General features: G+C 43.2%; 1 protein-coding gene across 1 annotated transcript in view; it reads right to left on the bottom strand.

The window, feature by feature from the left end:
* Window positions 1-13,834, bottom strand: part of LOC104619683 (folliculin-interacting protein 1-like) — a 21,771-nt gene extending 7,937 nt beyond the window's left edge. The window contains exons 1-3 of the mRNA XM_010285642.1: window positions 13,755-13,834; window positions 12,591-12,717; window positions 3,664-3,807 (exon numbers count right to left, since the gene is read on the bottom strand). Of these exons, the coding sequence (XP_010283944.1) occupies window positions 3,664-3,807; window positions 12,591-12,717; window positions 13,755-13,834 (351 nt within the window). The remainder of the gene's footprint in view (window positions 1-3,663; window positions 3,808-12,590; window positions 12,718-13,754) is intronic.
* Between the last annotated feature and the right edge of the window lie 6,614 nt (window positions 13,835-20,448).

Raw genomic sequence — 20,448 nt, 5'->3', positions numbered from 1 at the left:
AGCATCACAGGCTAGACCAAATATTGCAAACAAAACCCTAAAATTAAAATGTTACTCAGGGTAATCAACTGGAGACGACTGCTCAGCTGCCAGTCACCTTATTTGTGTGCTGTCAATGACTGAGATTACTGTCCCTTTATCCAGGGCTGCTTCTCTAGGCAAGCAGAGTATTAGTGCTGGCTCTCCATTTGTGCCTTGCCTTGAATAATTTAAAATATCGTGATCACTTACTCACAGAACTCAGGTAGGTCATAGGTAAGGTACTTTGGTACTGTGCGAGAAAGCAATGCATTTCTTTTGAGGTGTGTGATAACTGCTAATGCTTCTTTGGAGTAATCGTTCCAAAAAAAAAAAAGGTCCCTAAAACCAGTTGCAGAAATAACCTTGTGTTTGGAAAATGCTAAGTGCTATTTCTCCATATCTCTTACCCAAGCTCTAAACAACCAGGCTCCTCACCGGATTCCTACACAGGCTCGGAATATATCTAAATGTTTTGGCCAGCGTCAGACAGGGAGCTCAGAGCAAGACCAAGGACAGGGCATCTACTCCACGGAATCCCACCAGGAGTAAGGAGTGATAGGAAAATGACTGCTCAATGTTTCTCCTCACGCTAGCCCGCAGAACAAGGGCAGGAACAAGGAAATGCTAATCAGCCAAAAGACAACACACTTATAACACTTTCCAATTTTTAGCTCTTCTCAAGCACTCTCAATTAAGATGATGGTACTTTAACAGACATACTATTAACCTCTGAAATCTGCTATCAGTGCAAGAAAGACAGGGGATGACTAAAAGTAGCAACCACCGTTCTAAAAATGAGGCTACAATGGCAATGCTTGTTAGTGTTCATATGACAGGGCAAAATGTGATCATTACCTGGGTCTCAGAGAAATTTCCATCTTTACCTCCCAGGATATCATACTGCCTAGGTGTACCATAGGACGTACTGGAAAAACTAGACTTTAAAATCAGTCAGTATAACCAGCAGCTCCAAGGAAATATAAGCATGGATGTTAATGGCTCTAGGAAATAATAGGTCTGCAAGCATCATGAAATCTTGAAGCAAGGACATTGCATATTACTACAGCCAAATGTTACGATTAAATTTGTTGCAGATCTCCAATTGAAGGACGCGTTCTGAATAAATGTCAAGGCCTCGATGGTTGGTTTTGGTTTCAACTTTCTGTTCCTGTGAAAATCTAATTCTAAAGCTAAGGAAAAATACTTGAAGAAAAATTATTGATTCTCCTTGTCAAGCAACCCAATTAAAAAAAGAAGCGAAAATCAACTGCTTTCAAATTTAATTATAGGGGTTTCCCTTTCCTCTGAAAGGCAGCGACAAGCAATGCTGAAGGCAAAGAGCGTGGTAAGATGCACCCACGGCCTGTTTCAGTCTGGCTTTTCATCTACACTTAATAGCAATAGTTTTACCATGCATAACAGAAGATGTACATATTTAATGCATTTAATATGGAAACATTGCTACAACTCAGCCTTTGGGCCCTTAATGCTGCAAAATAAAGGCCACTCAAGACCAAAGCAGAGTGCAATCAACTGAGGAAAGGGGTTAAATATTAAAAACTCAGACAAAACATAGCCAAGGAGCATCTGGCAAAAAGGGCACAACCTCCGGCACCAAAAGCTTGGACGCAAACCAATTCCCTATGTCATATTTATGAGCTCACATAAAAAGTGATCATAAAATACCCACAAGTGTTTGTTATTGCACATTAGCGTTTAGAGGTAGAAAAATCTGCGTGATTTGGAAATTACATTTCTGAATATTTACAGCATTTAATATTCCACTTACTGTACATATTACCCTATCAATAACTAAGTGCATATGTAAATTAAAAACACAGTAAAGAAACAAATGTCAAATGTCATGATCAACAAATCAGAAAGACTTTCAGTCTTGACTATGCTGGTCAGGACAAAGCAAGTATGGAGGTAACACTGGTGTCATAATGTGCAAATAATTGTGGGCAAGCTTAGAACCATATTCAGCTTTGTCTTCATGGTTTCTATTCACATTTGTGAGGGATCTGGATAGGACATAATTAAAAATATGGAAGCCTGGAACAAAACCCTGTGTTTCACCTTGCAATTAAAGTTGCTCACATATAGTCAAAATGTATTTAAACGAGGAAACATAAAGAACTATTTTTAAAGTCCTATAGCATTGTATTATTTGGACTTCCGCTTTATAGCTTTAAAAACAAATAAACAAAAAACCTTATAAATACCGCAAATACATTAAGTAACTTCTGAGGTTACCAGACACTGTGGTTAGCAGATAGGAAACGCCAGGCTGACTGACGTCTGGACAAACTTACTCTGGCCCTTCTGCATACATGATACAAAATTTTACTGTGCAGTAAAGAACTCCTGTATTTATGGCACTCTGCTCACTTGCTGGGGAAGCCTGGAAGGAGTACAGGGTACACAGTAGATAGTTTACAACAAATAACACTGCTGAAGGCCAACTTAAGTCGAAAGTTTCTCACACACTTTCTGAGCCGGTCGCATAGCCACCGATCATTTCAGTTCAACTCAGTAAGATTTTGACTAAGTGATATGCATGAGGAAATGGGGACTTAAAAGGGAAAACTTTCCACAGCTTTAAAATACACTGTCATGCCAACCACCAAAATTAATCTCCTTTAATAACATTGACCATTGTTTGCACAGAGCCTGCCCAGTAGGAGAGACAATTTCTGGATAGTGGGAGTATCGCTTTTCTTGGTCACACAATGCATGAAGGAGGTTATTTTGTGCTGGAAGGAAGATGCTGACAGAAATGTCTCTTCCTTTCATAACCGCAGCTAAATGCCCTTCCAGGAAGGGAGGAATGGAAAACAGATCTTCAGCCACCTTACTAAAGCTGTGGAAAAGAGTGTCATGAGAAGGAGAAAACAAGAGTATGCAGCTCACCAAATATAGCAAGAGCTAATGTGACAATGGGAAAGTGAGCACTGAAAGGTTCTTCATTTATATCTATGGTAGATTAAGACATCGGTAGTACTGTACTTCAGAATAGGTTGTGGAGATAGCAGCTTCCCTCAAACACACAATTACTTCATTACAAAGAGTGGAAGGGCTTAGTTCTATTTTAGGGTGGCTTAATATAAAACACTTGTGATCCATGGAAGGAGAGATGACAGAAATATATCCGTGTCAGATGACTCTAGCTACTCCCATGGCCAAAATCTCTTATGTAAAATGTAACTCAAGTGCACCAAATCCCTTGTTATAAAGCTGTTACACGGACTATCCCTATAGATAGCAGGTTTCTCTGTTACTTCCCTGGCATTTAGCAATAAAGCAAAATAAACTACCTCATCTATACCAAGATAAGATGTTTGTGCCAAGTCTGATTGTACCGAACGAGTGTTATCACCCGGGTCATAAGACAGAACAAATGCCCTGGAGAAATCTCTGCCATTCAAGACACATCCCAAGAGAACCAGCTGGTTGGTTTTAGACTTGTTCAAACCCAAAGCTACAGTATTAAACATTACTGAGTCAGAACCAAAATCTGCTCCTCACCGAAAACTGCTCTCCACCGCTAGCCTCTACTTTCAAGCATTTTAAACATTCAGTACCTCACCTACCATTAGTATTTGACATGGGTTACAGAAAAAAAAAGGAAGAGTGACTCACCTGGTATTTTGGGCATTGTTCTTTTGGATCCGAGAAGGAGGAGGATGAATTGATTGAACTATCCAAGGAAGAAGAACTGTCTCCTCCAGGCTTCAGTTGGCAACATTTCCCAAAAACTCTCACCTGAGCATCGCTGCAGAGTTTCTGAAATACAGACAACATACGTGACACACTAAGACCCACAACCTGAAATCACTGCTTAGCAGCATTGTACCTACCTGTTTAGGTAAGATATTTAACAGCTGAAAGGCTTATGCCCCAGGAAAAGAGTGTGTCTCCTGCAGCCTGGCTCAGCAAGCCGAGCTCTTTTACTTCCCATTAGCCAGGAGCTAACAGGTCACTCCAACTCCATTCTCCTAAGTAGCCATCTGTCTCTGAAGCTTTACAAACGACTTTTTTAGACCCAGGATTAGGAGAAAGGATGGTACCAAAGCGTTTAAAGGAAGGATGGCAACAATAGGCTCCAGCTGTCTTCCTCTCGCTCGCTGTGCCCACCGGGGTGGAGGTGACAGAGCAGTGTGATGGGCATAGCCCTCCAGAGCGGCAATACCTGCCAGATCATGACAAGGAGCAGTTCACGATGTACAGGAAAACACAGATTAGGAATAATCAAGCAAGAACAACACAGAATTCAAGAGAGATTGATGTTACAAGGGTAAGTGGAGAGAAAAGATGCTATTTTTACAGATCCCTCCCTAGCTGTGTCCAAATCCCCTAGTCTTTCTGAAGAGCGGCACAGAGGTGACATGTTCCTCTCATTTTCAGTACAAGGGAATTGTAAGGCTGAAAATGGACAAAGCTGAAAAACACAGTTAGCATTACAAAGAAGTCAGGAAAGTTTCACAAAATGATGAAGAAATGGTCCAAGGGTGATTTCTGATAGAGATTCAGACAGAAAGTGTAGCAAAAAAGGCAGTTAGGAGGGCTCAGATGGAGCTGGAACTGATGGACAGGATGGGTTGGATCTGTGTCCACTCCACACACACAGTATTATCAACTGCTGGCATGGGAGATGCTCCACTACTGTTTCATTCACCATGTAAAAACATTTGTGATTTCCCCTGCGAACCTCTGCATCCCAAGCAGAATCAGCATCCACGTTAGTTAATGCCATTTACACTAGCACTAGGCAACCCTCTTGACCTAAAGGTCTCAACATATTTTTCATATACCCATTACACCCATGTACGGTTGGCATTATTTACATGTGCTAGTGGCAGCACTAGGAGACAGAAATAGTCTACATTGCTCAAAATGGCATACCAACTCTGCCCTAAGACTTTGATAATTAACATTTCCTATACAATCACCAAACCAGTAAGAGCAAGCTGGAAGCAAACCCTACTGGAAGCAAGGTTCAAGGGATAGATGGAAATACAGAAATGCTCTCGTATGTCACAACTTCCTCTCTGGACTCACAGGTCCACATCCAAAACCCCCTGTTCACTCAAAAACATAAGTAATCAATCTTTAATAGCTATGAAGAAAAGGAAAAGGCATAAAGAAAAGTGTGAAATACCCAAGGCACAGGGTGGTAACTTCATGACTCTGCTCAATAATCAGCAACAACTGTACAAAAAAGATGACTGCCCTTACTGCTGTGGAGGGATTTTGATGAGGGACAAGATGGGAATCCCATGCTTCTGTCCTAGCCTGTGCAGGTCACTTTTTTTTTTCCTTTTTGGCTAACTATTACCTACAGTTAAGACAGGTAACTTCTGTTTGGCCCTAACTGTGGGTGAGATTCAGCAAACCAGCAGAAAATGTCAGGGATTATCGAGCTCCACGCAGCAGTCTGCACTGCTGCTCCCGTCTGCAGCCGCTGCTGCAAAAAGCCTCAAGGAAAAACGTGCAGACAAATCAGTAATTCTGTGGCCAAGGGGAAGGAAGCATTCACTAGCCGCTGAGTCCTGACATACGCAGCCTCCCATAGTAGTATCCTCTCATTACAACATCGTGGTGAGTACGTTGAATTCATGCAATATGTAGATTTGCTAATGGCTAGTATCTGCGGCTTGAGCACAGTACACAATGGCTGGAACATGTGAATGATCATCATATGACTTCAGTAGGAACTCGTGAACTAGAATTGCATTTTATCTCTGACACAAACAACAATGTCCTAAGCTAGGCAAGCATCATGTGATAAAACCACATAAAATCCACAGGGTTACAGAAGCTTTTGCAGGCAAACCACACTTCAGCTTGCATTTTCCATCAGATGTTGAAAGTTCCTTCTAAAAAGTTAATTACAACTAAGCTTCCTTGAGACTGTAAAGCCAGTAAATGCATTTCTACAGGTGAAAAACATTTCTAGGCATTAAAAAAAAAAGGCTAAGTTATCAAATTACTTTTAATTCATTTCTTCTCATTACCACTGCATTCTTCTGCACGGCAGCTTTCCCCAGATCCACTGGGTAGTCTGGATCTTGAAGTAATAGCTGCCTAATTTAAATAGCAAACCAGGAAAATGGCTGTTTGGTCTTTGCAGTGGAGTTTAACGAACCAAGACTCCTGCAAGGAGTCTGTAAAGGAGGCCAGGATCTGTCGGATACCACTTTTCAGAACCCTGTGAACAGCAAAACTCTCCTAAAATGCAGATCACTGACAAATTTACAAACTTAGCATGTGCTTAAGAATAACCAGTTCGACAATGAGATCAAGTACCTGCAGTGCCCCTCTCCTCTGCAGTTTCTGACTCCAAATGTCAATGAAACTTTAGATGCTACAAATCTCAAGACACTATGCATCAAAGGAGTGGGATTACTTGCATTTTAATATAATATTCCCAAGATATTCAAGCCAGGTTTCAAAAAATAAAAAGGTAACCTAATTATTTAAGCACTGCAAAAGGGAAATTTTCAAAGTTGTGGATTTTCTTTCCAAATAGACACAGTTGCGAGAAATCAGATCCCTAGGCAAAGTGCTGCTGCTGGAGTCCTCCGAAACGCTCACTTTTGCTGGAGAGCAGAACATCTGCTGGAAGGATGCCGCAGGCAGCTGCCGCTCCTGGCTGCCACGCTGCTCTCCTCGCCGTGGTCACACTCTTTGTCCTTTCCCTGCCAACTCGCTGCAGATACCGCCCAGCTCCAAAGACTTCCTGGCAGTCACGGTTTTTACATTAGAGGTCATCATTTGCTGAAAGTCTTGGGAGACCTATCAGGTAGTACTGAAGATAACTTAGAGTAAAATGTCTTTATAGTAAGACAGGGTACAAAGTAGTTTTCTTCTACAGTTCTGCTTCTGGAATCTCTTTTCTCTGCCTCTATCAGCAAAGAACTTTAACTCTTTGCCACAAGGTCTATTAATTCCTCAGTAAGTGGAAAGAACATGCCCAGTGCTGTGAACAGGAAAAGGAATTTCTGCTGGGCAAGTTTTGGTTTTGGGATAATAGGAAAGTTGAAAGGCGCCTGGTGTGTCGAACTAAATCCAAGCTGTGTGCACGTGTGTTAGGGCTGTGAGTGACAGAAGGAAAGAGAAATGTCATCATATGCTTTACTCTTTTCTACCTCTTGGCAACAGCAGTTGCTCAAATACCACCGTGGTGGTAGTGATAGAGAAATCTCTATTTCCAAGTGAAGTTGTCACTCTTCAAGAGCTCTGTACCTCACTTCTAGAACAGGTTTTTCAGCAAAGCTGAAAAATTATTCCAAAATAGATCAATTAACTCTTTTGCTTTATTAATATGCATTGGTCTGAATGTGTAATTAAATGTATGCATCCACCTAGGACGCGAGAGTAACCTGAAGAGGCATTCATTCCTTCCCTTCAAGTGCTGCTGTGAAAATCCAGGTACCTTAAAATGCAGCTGTCACATGCTATATTCTCCCTTTATGTCCAGAGCTGTCAAGTTCCTCTATTACTCAGAGGTCAGTGGAAGAAGTAGAAACAACCCTATGCTCCTCCACTCCACTAGTATTCTTCCATTTCGGTTTAGAGAGAATAAGCAGAGCTAAGAAGGTGGGACTCAGTCTCTCACAGCTTTATCTCTCTGCTCAGCCTGGCTCACTGGAAACCTGTCCACTGAGAGCCACATAGAGACCAGAGTCTCCATTTCACACAACTCACCTAAAAGCAAAGGCTCACTATCCAATTACTAATCCCTCAAAGCAATTTGCTGTTCAACATTTATCCAGTGCTGAAATGTATTAGAACACGTGGCTAATCCTGGCTTGTTTAAAACAGCATGCCTTTTTTCTACTTTGGGATAAATATGACATTTGGACTGAAAGAAATTGCCACAGTAGGAGATCAAATATCATATGACCTTTCAGTTAAATTATCCCAACGATAAAGACAACTAGGCTACATGGCAAAAGTGGATTTGGGGAGCGAAAAGTTCAAGTCCACTGTTGCACATCTAGATCTCAAATTCTGCACCCTGAGCCACTCCTTCTCTTTCATTTCTTCAAAAAAACAAAACTAACCCTGCTTCTGAAAGTCCTCTTCTGCCTCTGGGTCCTGGGAAAAAGCCACTGCCTTTCTCTGCCTCTTTGTCTTTCCCCCTTCCCAGCCCAACCACCCAAACTCTAGATCCCTGCTCAGCACGGTGCACAGCTTGGCTCTTGCTTTCCTTCCTCCCTCCTCTTCCTCATGGTCCCTTGACACCCCTTCTCCCTCCCTGGCCTCCACGCCTTCCTCTAGGCTGATTTTTAGACTTAGGAATTCTTTTAGCTTCTTACTTGTCCATCAGCACCTCTCTTCAGTCAAATCCCAAACAGTAACCCCCATCTTGCCGTAAGTCACCAGGGAACAACGTAAAAAGGAAAACGAGCAGTTAAACAAGACACTTAACCTCCGCCCCCGAACTCCTTCAGCCTGCTCCGAGGAAAGCCCTGATGTAAGGTTCCCCTTCCCAGCTTCTTCTTTGGTTTAGCCCCCTCTTCTCCCTCATGGCACCCTTATCCCAGTCAACTGCCAGCCCTTGGAGGAGAACTCCTCATACTTCAGCTGGCCTTTGCACGCTGACATTTATGGCGACATAGCTCACGTGCCGCACAACAGCAGTGGCACAGTAAAATACAACACAGCCTTCGCGTCAGGTTAGCGTGAGCGCAGTGTCAAGGTTGAGAAGCCAAGCACGCAGGGGTCAGGAAAGGCAAGAGCCGAGACTGAAAGCTCAGCGCTGGCCGGGCCACCTGGCCCCTGCACCTTAAAAAGGAAAAGGAGCTGCTTGTCGTGCTCCATTTGAAATTCAAACCAGGGCTGGTGTCACAGCTCTTGGAGTGTACCTGTGCCCACACGCAGCTCCTGGCTTGGAAACGTGGTGCCACCCGAGGGGATGGACGCGTGCCGGACGGCGAGCGGGGCTGGTGGTGCACGTGAGCGGAAAGCCGGCGGGGAGGCGTTGGAGGGAAAGGAACAGACAAGCACAGAAATGAGTCTACTAGCAGAAATCAGCCATAGGTCGTCACGCTATCCCCGGCAAATCAAGTAACAGTCTCATTAGAAACCAGACGCTTACTAGGATGAGGAACAAACTGAAGTAACTCCCTACAGGAGACGGTGGATCAAACCCACGAGCTTGCCCGTAGAAGTACTCCGATACCCAAAAACCCAAGGGATGTGGAGGTTTGGGTGTGGACCGAGGCTTTTCAGTAAAGGCCTCAGTAACGGCTACTTCTCGCATCACGCGCTGGCCTGGTATGCTGAACACGCAAATGCCTGCTCTGCTGCATGCGCTCACGCCCTAGTGCCACAGGGCTGGAAGGGGCAGCCACCCTCCTCGGGGTAGCCCGGCAGAACTCGGGCAGAGGAGTTACCCGGGTTTCTGATGCTCATCTTTCGGCCCTGCTTACAGAGCCCGGCTGATCAACAGCCCATCCCCTGGAAAGCCGGGGAAGAACCTCTCCTGCTTCGCACCAAAAAAGGCATAGGACTGACAAAGGGGATCTCTCTGCCTCCCCCCATGCCAAGTGCCCACAGCTGCCGAAGGCGGATCTCTGCCCGGCCTCGGTGGAAACGCCTGGCACAGCCTCCGGCCAACATTCCCGCTGCGGCGGCCGCCAGCCCCCCCCGCCCACCATCCCCGCTGCGGCGGCCGCCAGCCCTCCGAGTCACCAGACTGCTTCTCGGCTTTGTCCGCCGAGTAGAACCCTAGCAAGACCCGGGGAAAACATCGCTTCTCCTGTGCAATTAAAGTATTTTAATGGCCATACTGCAAACCCTCAGCTGCCTTCTGTCTGTCTCTCTGCAGTACCCTCCCAAAATTCTTGTTTGCCTAATATTTAGCTGTGTTGAAGACATGAAGAGGCTGATTTAATATCCAATGAAAACACAAAATCCTTATTTGTGTTATAGTCACATTTCCCTCACGGATAATATGAACCTAGTAATGCTTTAATAATTAAAGCCCAGCTTGGTGTGAGCACCAACTATGCAGTATTCACTCACCAAAAAGTCAGAGCCTACTATTATATTTCTTGAAACATCTGCGTCTGGAAAAGTTTGCTCTGACGCTTCTTAAATTTTATAACCATACCTCCCCTTACGGGATTCAAATGACTGAGCCATGTTCAACCTTGGTCCAGCGCACACAGCTCTTGACATATGTAGAGATTAGATATAGAAAATAGAGCGAAGTATAGCTCACCTTGCTGTAGGCATGAAACTTTTAATTGTAATTGCTTTCATGTCTCCTAAGCAACAGAAAACGGGAACTGAAGAGCACAGCAACATAAAGCAAACTGAAACCCTCTCGGTTCTCCACATTAGACTGATGAGACTTCAACCAGAACAGCCTGGCCACCCACAGGCACTTCTTGCAAATCTCCCCCCTAATGCTACTTGTAAATCCAGAGGTATAAATCCCGTTAGGAAATGGGTGGGGGGAGGATGCAGAAAGCGTTGGCGTTGGTCGGGTGGTGAACAGATAGGCTTTCAGAAGGGAGAGTGCCCAGCCCACACACATGTCCTGCTGCAAAAGGGCAAGAGTGCCCTGGAATGTGCTTAGAGCCAAGATCTGGCTTTGTATAGGCAGGGTGTGTCTTTGGTAATGAAAATCATGATAAGGAGCAAGAAAAATAAACAATGCAATTCCTTGAAAATGGCCAGTACGTACTGCTAACTGTGCAAGCCTGTACTGAGCTCACAGCAAGCCGAGCCGAGGACTCTTCTGCACGTTTTTACCTGCATAATGTTTCTGCTACTGCAAAGTTTTGTTTTACGAGGGAAGCTTGCCTGCCATGCCATTATCCCAGTGCTGCACAAGGCAGACATCATGGCAATCAACTGTTTCAGTATATTCTCTTTCAAAGTCTCCTAATAGCACAAAAAAGAAGAAATACATCAAATTACCGGAGACAAGCACTGGGCATTTCAAACACCCTGGGAACAGTCTTCCTCCACCAGTCTCACATACTCATTTCATAGAGATGGTGAACACAGCTATTTCCCTCCCCTCTCCCCCTTAGCAAAGAAAAAATAAAGGAGAGGTTAATATGGAACTGTATTAGCTTCATTATCAGCCATTTATTCTGTTGCTGTTGAGCTGCCACAGTCAACAATCTTTCTGAAATAAACCAAAACACTGAAGTTTGCGAGTTCACTGAGCAAGTACAGATCTATCTTAAAGAGGAGGTTTTAGGCTTTCAAGAAATCAACTGAAATATGGCAAGAGGATTTTTACTGTAGCATGTCTTCTTTTATTAATGAAGTAATACTTTAGAATTAATGAAGTAACAGTAATAAGCATAGCCAGCAATTCGTACCAATAAAGCACTTCTAAAGACATCATCTTTAAAAACCTGTTTTCCTGGCAAGAACACCTAGAAGAACAGGAACTTTTCAATTATAAAGCCATTCTAACAAGTTAAAATTAAAAAGAAAGGTGCATTTTAGTCAACATTTGTGAAACTTGCTTTACTTCACAAATTCTCAAAAAGAATGAGGAAATTGGGGTCTTGATTCATGGCTATAAAAACACTGGAGTAAACGATGGAGAAGCCTGGAAGTTAGTGCCTGGTGAGACACAGGCTGACTCCCAGAGGTTAGGATATGTGGGTGGGCTTAGGAAGCACCCAGGACCAGGATGAGAAGCATCAGGCTGGCAGCATTCAGCAATAGGCCGGAAGAGTTTACAAAACTGGATGAAGAATCTTCTGGCTGTACTCCAATACCCAACATGAAAACCAGAGCTTGGGGATAATGTTATTTTGTGTACTCCTGCTTACAGAACTTAGTAGGTCCTACGGGTAGAAGTAACTGGGATCATAAATTTCAGTTCACACAGTGCTTTCTGCTTGCAGAGCTTAAAATGGTTTGCAAATGTTTTTAGAGATGGTGAAAGGAGGTTCAAAGCAGCGACATAAGTTGTCCAACCTCACACAACGACCTACAATACCACTGTGGCTAGAAATTAATCTTCTGGCCAGAGCCCTTAGAAGGAAGTATCCTCATCTGACTGCATCCATTACAGTTTCAATTAATAGATTACCATGCAGACCATGCCAAAAGGAAAAACAAAGGAAAAGTTTTCAAGTAACTTTGTGTGAAAAAACTGTCAGCAAAGCACAGAAACAACGATTGGCAAAAGCTAACCAAACAGGACAGAAGAGGACGCAGGACTGGGAAGACCTTCTGATTAAGAATGCAGACCCCACCATGGCATAAAAGCACATCCATAAATACCAGTTTTTGCCCTGCCTCAGCCCCCCAGCACTGCCTGCCGCAGGAAGGAATCCTCCTCTCTGCAAGAGCAGAAAATAGATGAGCCTGGGAATAAAGAGATCGCTATAGTACTTAAAGCTGTTAAAGGGTGAAATCACTGAAGCCTGAACAATTTGCAGCTTCACAGGCATTTAAATATAGCCCTGCATATAACTGATATTTAAATCTTAACGTGAATAAAACAGAACATTTGTGATTTATCAATCTTGCCATTTTAAAAAAATGTAGACTATAACCATGTAAATTAATAAAATACTCACCGACACCGAAACATCCTCTATTTTTCTCTTCGCACTGGAGTCAAATAAGACATTCCGTCCTCTTCTTTCGCAGTCCTGGTACACAATCAGTCGGATCTGACTTGGGTCAAACTCCGGCAAAGGCCAGCTTTAATTAAAAAATAAAAGAGCAGAAGGATCCATTACCACAATTCTTTATTACACTGTTCTTTCTATACTATCTGTATATTAATTTTTATTAAAACAAAGTCGAGCAAGTGCAATGCCATTTCATCAAACCCTCTGATCCTGTAGCCAGCACTATGCCTTCTGTCTTTTTCTTTCCCCTACGCTTGCCAAATTACGCTGGCATAAACGGCACCAATCCACAACAACTATACACAATGATGTGCGCGGCATTACCAGCTCTTGTGCTCTGTCTTGTGATACTTAAATGTTTTCTTCAAGTACCAGCTTTTTTAAATGAAAGTCATAGAACTCAGCTTTTGTGTTTAAAGACAAAAAAAAAAAAAAAACAAACCACAAACCACCAGAAGTCCCTCATCATTGCAAGCACCATCTTGAAAGCATTCATAATTCAAAAGCCGTAACATACGTGAGTAGAACTAACTGCAGTATTATAAACTACAACAGTCATACTAATAGACGTGCTTTGATGCTGGGCAACAGAGCGCTACGTGTTGCTTGGTCCTGACTATATACTCAGGTCCTCGCTACGTTCAGACTTAGAAATAATCTCCACTTAAGCCACTGTGATTCCAGGCCACGCCGCTGCACGGGTCAGCAAAACACACGCAGCAGTCCCCTTCTAACAGCTATTCCCAAACCGCTCTCCAGTCAATAACAAGCAAAGGAGCTTTCCGGAGCCTCTGCCCTCCCTAGTGCCACTGACTTCAGAGGAGCCCTGCAAAGGGAGAACTTGCAGGGCTCAGGCTTGAATACCATTGCATAACCTTGCCTTTAAGAGTGCTTTGAAGCCATCATCTTCAATTTCCATTTTAAAAAGCCAGCCATCACTTTAAAGCCCAGCAAGCAACCCATGGGCTTGGGAATCCATTTTCACCGGAAACTTCTCAGTTCTTCAAACATAGGAAACAAGATGCCTGATCTATCCATGAAACCAAGAGGAATCCTCTTTCAGCTAGTTAGAAACCATTTCCTACATCAAGTGAAATTCTATCTTACTTATCCTTGGCTTTTAGGCAAGCAGCATTAGCATGAAACCCCAAGAAGTGAGAAATGAGGCCCTGGAATTTTCCAGTCATTAACGAAGGAGACAGGCTACCAGATTACAAGAAGGAGCATTACATTTATTTCAGAAAAAAACCCCAAACCCATAAGTGATAATATGGATTAAAGTATATGGCATGCTAAACTCCAAGACTATGGTTAATTTTCCTCTCCTCCGTCCCTCTAATTCACCAACCAAAAAAAGGTTTCCTTCTCTGCGCCTGTGCTTTATGTGATGAGCATGCTAATGACAACTTGTAACCCAACAACTTCTAGAATAGGTCACAACAGATAATCAATTTGATCACAAAGCCATGGTTGCCTGCCAGAAGTTTTTAGGACCGTCCAATATGGATCCACAGCCTTTACAACTAGTGTGCTCCCAGCGAGGTGAAACTAAGCACCAAGACATACAGCCACTCGGTCTCTCTCGAGAGGAAATCCATTTCCTAATCTGCTCAGCCCCATCATTTAGCAACAGCAGAGAAAAAACAGAAGCTGCAGAGAAGATAGTGTGCAACAAATGTCAAAAGCAACTTATTACAAGAAAAAAGCTTGAGCAACTTGAAACTGAAATAACTTGATGTCTAGATTTGGGGGCAAAGAGCTGCACACCTTCTCTGCTTGGGCACCTAAAGCCAAGCATCGTCCACAGAGGGACATGCCCACACGAAGAGCAGACTGCGAACCGAGCAAATCCTGTACCAAAAACCAAGCACAGTGACAAACTCAGAGCAGAGCTTACATTTACCAGGGGCTCTGCTAATGAGCCCCATCTCGCATTTCAGAAAACAAAATCCATATTGTTTGATGCATATTTGGAGTCTTATCAACCGAGAGCTGGGAGCTTATCAACCACTAGAGCTGGGAACGGTTACTTCTAAAGACCTTGACTTTGGCTGGAGGTGAGGAGGCAAGTGAGACCACTGGATCAACTGGCTTCCTGGAGGAACCATCTCCTCAGATTTTTAAGTGAAATCAATGGAAGTCTGGGAACTCATTTTGTTTCCAGATAGGCCACTGTGGTTCCTATAAAGAAACAGTATGTGACAATAACAACGAAGTGCTTGCCAAAAAGGTGCTATCACTTGCTCCACCCTTGCAACGCATTTGAATTTCCTTCACACTCAGACAAAAGCATGTCTTCCATTACCTAGTGCTTTTGATATTTGACTTTGAAATTACTGGCAAAGAAGGGCAGTAGCTGTTCCAGATCTTAGGAAAGTCTACTTATAAAAAGCTCCAAGAGCAGATTACACACTAAGAGGAGAGAAAGCTAAATATAAAACTCTTGCTGTATTCGGAAACATATTTGATCAAGGTAACAAGAGCTTGTTTACTTCTCATCTTCTTCGCATGACATTTTAACTTTCTCTAGACAAGCATTTAGTAGATATTATCCATCATAATTTGTGATAATTCCAACTAAGCGTTATCTCTGTTACATAATACAGTCCTTAAGCACATTTCAGCCTTGCAAAAACATTCCCTGGCAATAGCAGGCCACTTCCCAAACCAGAAGAAACTCTAAGAGAGCTGGGGGAAAGTTCATTTAGACAGACAGTAAACAGAGGCAGACTGGCACCTCCGACTCAGCCCCGCCACCTCCCAGCCAGGAGGAAGCGGGACACGGAGTAATTTTGCTTTTGTTGTTAGCAGCTTTAAAATACCGTTAAGCTTGATATCAGGATAGATTATCCCCAGAAACGTACAAATTCCTGCGTGCAATACGCAGGGCACGTTCTCAAAACAAATATAACAGGGCAATACTCCAGCGCTGCTCTTCAGGCAGATGAAAACTGACCTAGATCTGAATCGAGTCGGTTCTCTTTACAGAGGGAAACTAACTTTTGACATTTAACTGACATTTTCTTGATTCTTATAGGAAAACCAGGGGACGTAGAATCAAACGTGCTAGTAATGTTAATGAAAGGTGAGTCTCCATCTCCCACACTCTTCGGGAAATGATGGTTCTCGAGGGCTTTTTCCTGCATGACCTAACTACCACTCTTTGAGCTTTCCTTGAAACCAATTATATTTAAAGAAAAAAACAACAGAAACAAACCCAGAACAAACAAACAAAAAACCACCACCAAGAAAACCCCAACAATCTTTTCACCAGTGGACGTGCTTGTGACTTTGCCACGTAGGGCTGTGAGTTCACACGTGGGAAATAGTGATAAATTACTTCTGAGCAGGACACCAGCCCCGTGTAGATCTCCACTACACAAATTGTGATCTTTCTAAAATGAGATGTTCAGCAATACCTATATGAAAAGAATGAGGTAGAAATCCATTGATGTATAATGCTGTGTGGGATGTTTCTGAAACAAATGACGTAAAACCAGATCTCACATAATCACAGGCTGGTTGAGGTTGGAAGGGACCTCTGGAGGTCATCTGCTCCAACCCCCTGCACAGATGCTAACACAAGTAGAAAACACCAAAAGAAAGGAATTATTTGGGACAGAGAGGCAAACTTCCACTTGAATAATGATGAAATTATTAGAAACGAGTAATAATGAAATCAAGGCCTGAAAGATGGTATTTTAATGCATGTTCACACTTAAGCAGCGTTCAGCTCTTCTTGCTCTTCCACCCATTTTGTTTTCCTGCCTTTTTTACATTCAACCACCAGGAGTATTATTTGTAGTTTCCATTTCCAGATCCGTTACACGCTTCCTGACAGCTTTACTGCGAGTTGCATGGCAATCCAGAACTCCGAATTCTCTCCAAGGATGGATTTTCTCGTGTATCTAATTCCTGGAGTTTATTACTGCCATAGACGTTTCTCAGCAAGAGGCAACTGCATGGCTTCAAATTGGTATTACTACAGTCTCTGCAAGTCTTAATAGATGAAACAACAGACACCGAAATCCTTCATTAGCACTTCACCAATTAAAATACAAGATTTTCCCTGTAATTGAAAGCAAGTACATTCCTTCCTCCTTGTTTCCACTACAACACAAACAGCACTTCTTCATCACATTAAGCATTTAGTTTAATACTGTTTTTCCCCCTGCCCGAGACTTTACTTTTAAAACAATTTCATACTAGCACAGCTTAGGTATTATCCAATTACTGTTTAATAATTAACACAGATATTTTAGAAGTCTTAAAGAAAAGCAAGGGAAGCAAACTGATCGAGATATTAAGCAGGTAGGAATTGTAAAAGAGTTTGCCAAAAAGTAAAGTTGCTCAAAAGCAGAATATGACTACTCATTGAAAAAGTAAGTTGAAACTATCAGTGAAACTATTGTTTTCCTACATCATGTTACCCGTAGTTATAAAAACTGCCTGGTGATGAATCACTTCCAACTATTTTTAAATGCATCTACGTAAATGATATTTATAGTTTATGCTAGCTTATCTGTTCTGCGTGTTTTTCATGTTAACACCTTTTTAAAAGGCTAACAGGAACAGCCAGGGCAGAGCAGACAGCAGGTCCACCTTGCCCCATGCCGCCCTCCTTCCACATGGAAGGAAACGTCTTGCTTTACTCCTGTTAAGATGAGCACCAGAACAGCGGCATAGCGATCCCCAGGGCGTATCTCCAACTCCTGCAGATGATCCTCTTCATGTCCTATTGTTGTTATGGTGGTGCTTAGACCCAGCCAACTTCTACACAAGCGCTGGACAGAAACCATCCCTGTCTTGAAGAGCTTATGTCGTAAAGATGAGACTGTTCCACTGGGTGCATTGGGATATTTAAGATGCAGATTACCTCCACGTTCCACAGAGATGTATACTCACATTGAAGCACGCTCATCTGTACAGATACAGCCCAGCAGTATTTAGGATCCTGTGGTTCCTTTGTTATAGGGAAGGGTGATCAGAAGCAGAAGGAAAGCGGTCCTTGCCTAGTCCAGCCATCGTATCGTACACCTCTCACCCCTGAGACGCCTCTTCCAACAAGGGATTCCCTTCTCCTGCCCAAATTCCTCTGCACATTTCTATTACTCGCTACTGGAATTTTTGTCTTTTGGCTTTGAGAAGATACAACAAAACTTGAGTATAAGGACACATGGGGAGGCTATTGTATGTATTTTAATACCTTCTTACTGCTCTTCAATAATTCACTTATTATGTGACCATTATTGTACAAATACAGCTGTGTAAACCTTTCTGAAAGAGCACAACTAATTTGGAAGCAATGAAAACACCAATGTACGGCATGTTAACGATGCTTCCAGCTTTGGAAGACAATCCATTAGCTTTTTTTTAGAGAGGCATGGGCAGGTTATTTATTTTTTTAATACTACCACCTGAAACGCAAAAGAACTTTATCGAGAGTCACATGATAAGGATGATCCAGATTGCACTGCCCATTTGCAAAGTTGGCATTTTCAGTGGGAGATTCCATTTAAATGCTGGTGACATAACATGGCCGTAAGGCTGTGAGGAGGAGGAAGATCCCTAAACTAGAAACCATGGGGCCTATACTTAGAAAAAAAATTGTGCAAGATAATTGTCTTTACAAGAGTTGAGGTCACTCCAGGGTTGTGTGACTGTTGTAGTGAACGCCTGCTGATTCTGCAGAGAAAACCGACGTTTGTGACTTGGCCAAGGCCACGGAGGGAGCCTGTGACGATCGATCGCGAAGGAGTTTACCCATCACTCTGGGCAACGTTGCACTCTATCACTTTGACCTCGGTTGGGGTTTCGCAAAAAGTCAACAGAGCTGTACTCTGGGTAGCTTAGGGGAACTGATAGACAGTGGATCATCGCAAGGACAACCACTCATGACGGGTGACTGCTTGTAGCAGTTACATTTTTAAGGTTTATCACAAGGCAATAATGTTTCTTTAAAAAACATAAATAAAAATCAAAGCCACCCCTTTTCATTTCTTGGAGGGCGGCACGTCCACAGGCACTGCAGCACCGTAGAGGTCAGCTCCACGCTACATCTGTAAATGTGTGTGTCTCATTTAGCAGCTTAGCAATCCTCACCTTGACTAGCTGTACTACTTGAGCTCCAGGAAACTTCCGCTGCTCATACTAAGCACATATTGTACACTAGGCACATCTTCAGTCAGCCAGATACTTCACACTCAGTGTAATAAACTTGGACCCAAACTTCAGTTGGCTTCCAAGGTCCTTGGCTCTGTGCAATTCTTTAACTGTATATGAAGCTGACTTTAGTTTGCTTTCAGTTTTTCTCCCTTCTACCAAGTCACTTGGCTCTCTTTAAGAAACCTAATTTATACTCTGAAGTCCAATACATGAGCCAGATGCCTTTCCACAAGCAAAAGACATAATATATACAGGTTAGGTACAGTCTAGTCAACACATTAATCATAATCTGGAGTGTGACATTGAAAGTAAGTCGGTTGGAAGGTTTTGTTAAAGACTGTAGCATGTTGAGCAACTTTGCAATTTATACAGCTTCAGAATTCACAATTAGTATTAGTAATTTCATAGACCATGCTTGGATCTACTTCACGTATGTCATTTCAAAAAGTACCCATTCATCTTTTAGCTGATTTAAGCACATATACGCATGCAAACATATGCACATACGCGTGCACACACACACACACACACAAACTCTGTGCTCTTTTGAAACACCTGTTTTAATAAAAAACACACACAAACAAGACACAGCTCCTTTCAGTTAAATTCACTAGCACGGAACACAATGGTTTACATTATTCAAGCAGACTGCACTTCCCTTTGCAAAATTACAACAGACAGAACTAATTCAGGGGGAAAAAAAACCAACAAAACACATTCGTGCCATTTAGCATGTAATTGTAAGAAAAACCATAAAAAAATTAAATCTGTAAAAGCTTCCTATCTCTGGAAAAGGAATACTTTCATCACAGTGAAAATATTAAGTGTTCAAATAATTAAAATAATCTCAAGAACTGTGCAGCGACCGTACCTGGGAAGCATCTTTGTCCCCCGAGCAGTTCCACTTTTCGAAACCCCTGTAAACTCCTGTTGTGCCCGGCTGCCAACTCAGGTTAATAATAGCAATGAGCCATATTCATCCAAAACCACAAGACTGTCAGGTGACATATCAAGAGGTCCGAATTTAACTCAAACAAAAGACTCGCCATGCTGCAATGCAAAAGGCTTAATCCTAGCAACAGGATCACGAAAACCACCTTAAAGCAAGCAGTTCGCTGGAGCACAAGATAGGCGTTTGCACCAGGCTGCGTTTGCGCTGCCCTGGAGTTTCATAACCCAGATCCTGCCCCTCCATTCTCTCGCACAGCCGGGATTTCGCCCGTCTTCCCCGCTGCTTTGTCTCTCCCGTGTGCCGCCGCAGAGGAGATCAATCTAATTCATCGGGAAGCTAAGTGCTGCTTTGGCAGCCGCCGGAGCGTACATGTCAGTCCCATCTACCCTCCTCCTCCTCCTCCTCTAGCGAACGCGGTCGGAGTTGAGTCTCATGACACGAGTCCCCTGGCAGCTGTGGCTGCCGTCCTGCCCCTCCATGAGCCGCGACCGTCGGGAACTCAGCCTGCTCGGACAAGAAGCCGGGGCTGGGGCGGGGGGGCAAAGCGAAGCGGCCTCCTTCCAGCCTGCACCCCCAGCCTTCACATTCCTGGAAGCGACGGGATGCTTGTGCTGGAGCCCGGGAGCGCGGAGGCAGAGGGGTGGAAGAGCCAGCGCTGACAGCCATCATGTGACCCAGCTGTCA

The sequence above is a fragment of the Phaethon lepturus genome, unplaced genomic scaffold (assembly GCF_000687285.1).
Source record: "Phaethon lepturus isolate BGI_N335 unplaced genomic scaffold, ASM68728v1 scaffold46854, whole genome shotgun sequence".
Lineage (NCBI taxonomy): Eukaryota > Metazoa > Chordata > Aves > Phaethontiformes > Phaethontidae > Phaethon > Phaethon lepturus.
Note: the sequence above shows the minus strand (reverse complement) of the source record. Positions and strands in the feature narration are given on the sequence as shown.